Source organism: Dioscorea cayenensis, unplaced genomic scaffold (genome assembly GCF_009730915.1).
Source record: "Dioscorea cayenensis subsp. rotundata cultivar TDr96_F1 unplaced genomic scaffold, TDr96_F1_v2_PseudoChromosome.rev07_lg8_w22 25.fasta BLBR01000213.1, whole genome shotgun sequence".
In the NCBI taxonomy this organism is placed as follows: domain Eukaryota; kingdom Viridiplantae; phylum Streptophyta; class Magnoliopsida; order Dioscoreales; family Dioscoreaceae; genus Dioscorea; species Dioscorea cayenensis.
The window spans coordinates 18,316-27,058 of record NW_024086604.1 but is presented as its reverse complement, the minus strand read 5'-3'; the positions used below and the strand labels follow the sequence as shown (position 1 = coordinate 27,058).

General features: G+C 32.7%; 1 protein-coding gene across 1 annotated transcript; it reads right to left on the bottom strand.

The window, feature by feature from the left end:
- Positions 1-823: 823 nt before the first annotated feature.
- Positions 824-4,906, bottom strand: LOC120253804 (putative disease resistance protein At4g10780). Its single transcript, XM_039262027.1, has 4 exons — positions 3,632-4,906; positions 3,488-3,532; positions 3,072-3,130; positions 824-1,291 (listed from the first exon to the last, which is right to left on the bottom strand). The coding sequence occupies exons 1-4, from the start codon at positions 4,227-4,229 to the stop codon at positions 824-826; spliced, it is 1,170 nt and encodes a 389-aa protein (XP_039117961.1). The 5' UTR covers positions 4,230-4,906.
- Between the last annotated feature and the right edge of the window lie 3,837 nt (positions 4,907-8,743).

Sequence of the window (8,743 nt, the reverse complement as noted above, 5' to 3'; positions counted from 1 at the left end):
ATTAAACTATAACAAATCAGAACACTGATGAAGAAAACTTGGAAAAAGCTCCACCTTGCCACTTATAATCACTGTTCGCGAATCTCCAATCTCTACATTGATTGATGGTATTTCAACTACAAACATATCATATTTTTTCACTATCCATTTATTCTTGTTCATCCCACAGTCTGATGCTATCCACACTGCCATCTCATAAATTGCATCATGTAGGTCCACATAATCATCATCAGAAGAATACAATAAACATGATTTCTCTAGAATGTTAAAAATATATCTTACTTGGAGATAAGCTTGTTGTAAATTGACAAAATCACCGATTAAGCCTAAACCAATCCATAATTTTAACAAACCTTCTTTGGATAACCATCGTAAAAGGGAAGCCCACAAGAAACACTCCTGAATATTTCTAAGTAGAGTATCATAACTGAATTTCAAAATAGGAAGTAGTGATTCCTGCACACCTTGAACTACTTGAGTACTTGAAATCTTTAGCGAGCTCAAAATAAATTCCCAATCTTGGACGGTATTTCTATTAGACATCGCCTTACCCACCACTTGCAGAGCAAGTGGCAAACCACCACACTTGTTCATCACTTCCCTTGCTATTTTCTTCAACTTTTCATCTGACTCAATAACAGCTAGATTAACATTGTGCTTGAAAAGAACTCATGCTTCATCTAATTCCAAGCATTTCACTTTAATCTTTTTGCTTGCCCCCATCCGGGCACACACATCTTCTGATCGAGTAGTGAAAATCACTTTATATTTGTATGGTTTGGTGGAATCATCATCATCCCTATAAGGATTGATAATTCCAAGATCAACAAGGTCTACCCCATATATTATCCAAGAGCAATACAATATTCTTAGTTTCTAGGGCATTGAAGATGTCTTGTTGACCAGCATCAGGGGCCAAATGCAATTTTTTAGCAATCTCTTTCCGAAGTTCTTCCAACTGAGTATTTTGTGAAACTTCGATAAATAGCACATGATCAAATACCATGTTTGCATCATCTAACAATGATTGGTTGATTTTTTTCAAGAGTGTGGTCTTGCCTACACCCCCCATGCCCCATATGTCAATTATACCAATTGTTTCATCTGCCAGATAACCTTGAGCAATATCAAGGTTGGAAACGAATTTTTTCCCCACTATCGTATATGATTTAGAGACTGGTTTAGGAGGCAATAGCTCTAAGAATGAGACTTCTGATTGTTCTCCTTCCAAGTGAGTTATTTCATCGAATAAATTAACAAATTGTATTGCCTTCTCATCTTCTTCTCGTACCTGTTTAAAATCATATATAGATATTGTGAAATCAATAATATACACATTGTTATATTATAACAAATTGAAAACACAAACCAAAACATAAAATGTGTAAGAGGATTTTGAGAAAAAAAATCTATTTAGCAATAGAAAGAAAATATTTGACTATATAATATTTTTTTCCTTACATTTGCGAAATATTTGTATATGACCTTTACATAAATAAATGGTCATTTTCTCCCAAGGATAATATTTCATATGCGTTATTTTTTAATTATTCTTTACTTGGCAACTAGCACGAACTAGCCTGTTCAGAATTCGTATTCACATTATTATTATTATTATTATTATTATTATTATTATTATTATTATTATTTCTTAATGGAGTGGATTCATCAAAATATTAATCCACATTAATATAATAAAATAATATTTTTAAAAATTATTGTTTAATAAAAACTGTGTGACGTTGCTGACATAGCAAATCAATCAATATGGTCAAATGCACTGCATGTATAATTGTATGATGCATAAAAAAAATAATAATTAAAAATCAATCATTTATTAAATGGTATACCGAGTGGATGTTATAATAAAAATGATCACTATCCAATCATCATATTGAATATTTAAAAATTATAGAAACAAAAGTGAATAAAATGATCAAATACAAGTACCTAAAATGCATTTAAACACTGAAAATAAAAAATAAGATAGGAAATTAGAGAGAATGAAAGAGATACAATATGGCTAAAATTGATACAAACAGTGGCTGAACTAGAATCTAATTAAGAAGGTGCTGAATTTAAATTTAAAATATTTATAAATATTAAATAATTATATTAATTCAAACTCGAAATCAATACTTCAACAATATAAAATATACATCGACCTAAAAATTTTGATTGACAAGTAAAAACCTATCATATCTACATAATTAGCAATTAACTCAATTACTAGTTAAGCACTAAATTAATAAATAATAAAATTTAAAAATAATTTAACACAAATTCACAATCTAATTCAATTATTAAATACAATATTTATTCTAATGAATAATCAAAATTTTTTAACAAATAATTACAATAAATATCTAATATGTTTTCACAACAATTTTCATAACAAATAATCAAATAAATATTTAACAAATAATCACACAAAAAATTAAATAAATTAAATTAGATATAAAACAAGATAAATCTTAATAAAAGATAAAACATAAACTCATAAGAGATTGCACAAAGAGAAAAAAACTCACTAATCAACACAACCTATAATAATTTTTTTAGTGCTTTCGAGAAAGCAATTATATTTTTGTAAGGTTTTATTTTTTATTTTTATTTATTATTTCTACTTTTTACATTAATATGCTAAAAAATTGATAAATATGTATTGATAAGTTCAATAAAAACATATCTAAATATAAAATTTAAAAGCAAAAATATATGAAGATCCATGATTGGTTGGCTAGCCATATTAGTTGTTATTATCACTAGTCAATTTTATAGTATTTAATAAATTTATTCTAAATAATGTAGGTAGAAATTTAAAATAAATTAAATTAAGAATATCACTTTTTCATATATAAATTAAAAATTCAAAAACAATCTTTTTAATGATATTTTATTCATAAAATTTTTTAATAATATATATATATATATATATATATACTCATTCTCATGGGCAAAGGGGTGTTGAGCACCCCCTTACACCCCTTGGTTCCGCCTATGGATACAAATCTCCCAAACCTCCCTCCATGAAAATAAACAACTAAATAAGCAAAACTTTCAACGATTACCTCAACAAATGAAGATATTGTTGGAGAGCCTTCGTGAGCAGATGTAGCAGCAAGATCAACTACAAATAAAAATAACAAAAATGTTTTTATTAGAAACCCACACCACAATAAGAATTTATTATTATTGTGACAAATGACGATAAATGCCCCAATTTAAGAGTGTTAAGAAAATGGACAAATATAATAGTATATTAGTTACCATAATTTAACATACCATAATAGGAAATTGAAATTGAAATTGAAATAAAAAAATCCATAATTTTGAAAAATACAAAACACTTCCACAATTTCTTTGTCATTTGTGGGGACATTGCCAACTGCAGATAAAATTAACAAGAATTTATAATTTTATTAGCAACACGTCACAATAAAAAATTAAAAATAAAATAGATAGAATCCATTATTTTGAGAAATACCAAAATATTCCGCAATTTCTTCATCTTCTGTAGGAACATTGCCAACTGCAAATGAAAGTAACAAGAATATTTTTATTAATTAACAACACACCACAACATGAAAATTGAAACTAAAATATAATTTTCTATGGTTTTGAAAAATACCAAAAAATTCTGCAATTTCTTCCTCTTCTGTGCTATTTGAGCAAAATTGGGATTGGATACTGGCATCATCCCACTCTAACATCTCCCACCATTTCTTCTCACATTTAATCAATAGGCCTTGGTTGTTGATGATATCGGGCTTGAATGGAAGCCTCTTCAAATTTGGACAGTCCTCCAAGTGAACCTTTGAAAGATGAGGGAAATCTAATGCACAACTGCTTATTTTCACTAGCTTTGGTAAATGAACTATTGTCAAATACTTTAGTCTGGGAAACGTAGTGATGGTGTTGTCTTCTTCAATTTCTCCCACCTCTTCATCTATCAATTCTTCCATTGCATCACAATTTTTTAATACCAAAACATAGAGGACCGGGAGATGCAAGACCCAATGAAGACTCGTCAAGGTGTGGCATGCTTCAATTTGGACAAGTTGAAGCATTGGAAAAACTTCTTTCGGCTCAATCCTCCAAATAAAACTTCTCAATTTCGGGAGATCAAATAATCTGAGAAACTTGAGATTTATCTTAGTTCCATTAGTAATCACCAGATTTTGAAATGGTAGTGCATGATCTGATTTGAAGTTCCTTTGGCCACCCATGACCTTCACTTGTTAAACTACTAAGTTGAAGTGTCAGCAAGCCTTCAATTTCTTGAATATTAATATTGACAATTGGCAGGTGGGAGAGTTGTTGGAGGATCTCATAAGAAGATGCACACATTCCTATACCTTTCAAACCTCTCAGTATCTCGAATTCCTTTGGTTCTACATACCCATATGGATATAGGTCAAGCACCTGTAGACTGTACAAATTTGATAATAGCCCAGCTTGTAATTTGCCTAGAAACAGATATCCACAAAAAAGGTATTTCAATTTTTTCAAATTTCCCAGCTCTTGCGGAAGTGATTTGATTTTTGTGCGTGATATGTCAAGAAACTCAAGGTTAAACAAATGTGTGATGATCTCAATTGGGAGCTCATGAATTCTAGTGGAAGATATATTCAAGTATGTGGGATTTGGCATTTGTCTAAGAAAGATTTTTGGCAGATTTTCTAGTCTTTGATTATGCTGAATGTTCAAACTCAAGAGGCTTGGGCACTCAAACTGCAACTGAGGCAAACAATTCAGATCACAGTTGACTATTGACACTCGTTCCAGCTCAAACCATGTCTCCACCTCCTCCAATGATAACTGTTCTACATTAATGTTTTGTCTAACAAACCATGGCTTGTTGCTAGCACCCCCAACTCCTATGGCTATCCATTGGACCATGCCATGTATTACTTCATGTACCTTAGCTACTCTTTTATTATCATGAGTTACTACCAAACTTGCATCCTCCAAGATTTCAAGGATATAGCATCCATGCATGTGATGTAAGCTTCAGATAAAGAATCAAAGCAGGAGATCAGTCCAAACCCTAACCAACATTTAATTATATCTTCAGTTGAGATGAGCTTTTTTTTAGGCCACAAGCAGAAACATAATAAACACTGTTGAAGGGTTTTATTGACTAGACTGTCATAACTGCCTTTCAAATATAAAAACATTGATTCACATAAACTTGAGGAAAGCCTACCCTGCAGCTGATCGAACATGAGATTCCACTCTGCTGTTGCTGTCTTGTTTGACATAGCCCACCCAACCACTATAAGAGCTAGTGGCAAACCACCACATAAATTGACCACCTCTTTTGCTGCTTCCTCTATACAAGATTTACCTTCCAAATCCATCGCTAAATTTTCTTTGAAAAGCTGCCCTCCTTCATCTCTGTCTAAGCATTCCAATTTGATCTTCTTGTCAGCTTTCATGCAATCACATACTTTTTTTGATCGGGTGGTAAAAACTACTTTGTGCTTGTATCGAGTTGTTACATAACTCTCATCATGTGGATCAGGAATTCCAAGAACTGCGATATCCAATTCCTCCCATAAATCATCTAGCAACAATAAGAAGTTTTTATATTTCAAAAACTTGAAAATAGCTTCTTTGCTGGGCTCATACAATAGCAATTGTTCAGCTATACAGTCACGGAGATCTTCAGCATGAAGTTCATATGAAGCTCTAGCATGAATGATATAATCGAAATCCATATTCCAATCATCTATGGACCTTACGATTTCTATCAAGAGAGCGGATTTGCCGACCCCTCCCATACCATAAATCCCAATTATCCCAAATCTTTTATCTGCCAGGCAATCACGGATAACACGCAAATTGGACCCAATCATTATACCAACATTTGTTGTTGAGATTGGCATATCAATGAGCAGATTAGAAGGCCTCCTCTTCGCCAGAACATTTAGATGAACTTTTTCTTTCATCAATTCATCTATTTCTTTCTTTAATTTTGTTGCTTTTCTGCTAGCATTCGATCTTGAATAAATATTTAGGGAGCAACATCCAGTGACACAACATCTGCTAAAATCAATCATCAACTGATTTGTACGTTGATCCATGTCCACAACCTCCATGTTATCAATTCAAACAATTGTTTTAGCACTTTATATATATAAGATGGAAACTTGATTTTAATTGTCTTTTACACGATGGTTTATATATATGACAGTTTACTTCATCTAATTAAATAAATTTCAACTCTGAAAATGTAACTCGGCTAACTGCAATTAGGTTTTTACCCGCCATTACGTAAATATGATGTATTTATTGTTTTTATATGGAAGTTTGATGTATTGCGGCTTACGTGAACAATGATTTATTTATTTATTTTGGTGTTTACTGACATGCAAGTCATCTATATATATAGAAGTAAATTTGACATACACATATACTTTATACTGCAGCAAAAACTCATAAAGGTTTTTTTTATCAGGTATACATCTTAAAATTTAGGTGTATATATTGTTAACGTGAGGATCAGATTTCACAGGTGGAGTTGAGATTAGTATGGATGCAAGGTTAAAGAGACTGAATTCTAGATATGAAGGAGAAATATATTATCTCACTTACACAACACTTATAACCATACAATATATAAAAGCTTATGTGCTGGCTCAAAGCACAATCAAAACAACAAAGGATCACGTGATAAAAGTAAACAGAAAAAGCTAATGCTTGCCACCAACCAATACCATCATAGTCGGCTAACGCTACCCATGCACGTACAGTTCAGTCAACATTCAATCTTATCAGCCACCAAGCTAATGCTTCTTTTCTCTGAGTAGCAGTCAACATATATACACATCTCCGCTAATAATTTTGCTACGAAGTTATGTATGAGAGTAATTAGAAGATAAAATATCAGATTACAAGTGAAAGCTATAGATGAGGAACTACATGTAATATATGCACAAAAGCTACAAATCAAAAATACTGGAGATGCTCATGGCCTCGATCCATATATATGATAAGAAATTATATATGGTCACCTCCGTGATAAATGTCCCGATGAAAAAGATTTGGTGTGAGTTTTTGGCTATTTATTTGAAGTCATGCAAATAATGAAAATAGAATTAATTATATGATGATACCTTATCAAGCCATGCTTGCACTTTTTGGGGTGCGTTGTTTGCCTTTCCCTTCCCGCAATTCAATCTCCCTCGAACGCTATTTCTCATGGCCTTGAGATCTTCCATGGCGCCGACCAAATCCACGCAGCCTCACCTCCGCTTGCATGATGTCTCTAAATTTCCGGTAATCAATTATCAACAGCCTCAATCCAGGATTTGAGAAGACGTCTGCACCAAAAAACAATCCATATTTATGAAAAGAAGAGGCGGAAGGACGGTGGCCATACCGTATATCTATGGCCAGTATTATTCGAGGAAAGTAAGAGATAATTTTCCACATATTTCCCCTATGGTCCTTTGAAACTTTTAATTATATAAAAAACCACTATTTAATGAGCATTTTTAGTTTAGCCAATCACCTCGGATTTTTTTTTTTTTTTGAATAAAGTGGATAAACCACAAATTTATTAGAAAAAAAGAGAGAAACATAGAGAACAAAGTACAGAAGTAAGATAAACCAAACTGGCAAACAACAATAATAAAAGCTGATATCCTCACCAGGGATGAGAATAACAGTAAACAGAACTAGAATAAAAAACAACAATAATGTAGATGATGGAAAAGATAGCGAGCTGAGCTGACGAAGTCTACCATCTGGAGACAAAGGCCAGTCCAGCAACAAAAGAGAAGCAGATTACACCCGGTCTGTGATATGCGCCATTTCTCCTGTAGAGTCAGTGGATCTGGAGCTCAGGAAGTTAAGGGAACGCTTGATCTTCTGAGCAGCATCAGATGGATCCTGCTGAAAAGGCACCAAGTCTGCAGTAATCCAAGAAAGAAGCATGTTAGCTGTCTTATTGAGTATAGAAGTAATTGATGAATATTTTTGGTTAAAAATACGATTGTTGCGTTTTAGCCAGATGTTCCAGAAAAATGGCTCTAGTGCATAGGTCCGAGAGTATCCTTGAGGTAGAATTTAAGGAGGGGATCCAAGTGGTCCAGATGTTGTAGACAGAGAATGGGAGAGTAGCAACATCTAACAGACCACGGAAAAAAGACCAAATTCTCTCTGAAAACGAACAATCAATAAAAAGATGATCTACTGTTTCTGAGTTATTATGACATAGAATACATGTGTCAGTAGCATTAGGATTGCAACCTTTTTTGAAAAGATTATCGAGAGTAAGAATTTTGTTTTCCCAAGCAAGCCAACAAAATAGTGTTATTTTACTAGGGGTATTTGTCTTCCAGAATTTGGAATAAAGTTGACTGCGAATTCCTCCATCAATTAAGAAATTATAGAAAGATTTGACACAGAAGGTTCCATTTTTATCAAGAGACCAGGTATAAGAGTCCTCTTAATCAATTGCACAGTCCGGAATAGAATTCATTAATAAGGTAAAGTCATCAACAGAGGTTGTCCTGAATGGATTACAACCGGAATTAATTATGTCAATAAATTGTCTTAAAGTAATCCAAGGATAAGAGCAGTCCAAGAAAAGTAATGTCCAACGGTTTTTTGGGGATTGACCCTCAAGCCATTTATCATACCAGAATAGAGTTTTGTCGCCATTTCCAATTGATTTGGATATGCAGAATCGAAAGGAGGGTAGAATGGTATTAATTCGACCCGGAAGAAAGAT

Bases quoted from the DNA above. Each gene is read 5' to 3' on its own strand.
- LOC120253804 (XM_039262027.1), bottom strand. From the start codon at position 4,229: ATGGGTGGCCAAAGGAACTTCAAATCAGATCATGCACTACCATTTCAA. The intron at 3,533-3,631 runs GTATTTTTCAAA...TTTCATTTGCAG, and splicing joins AGAAATTGCAGAATTTTTTG to TTGGCAATGTTCCTACAGAA. The intron at 1,292-3,071 runs GTAATCGTTGAA...GATTTTAAACAG, and splicing joins CAATATCTTCATTTGTTGAG to GTACGAGAAGAAGATGAGAA.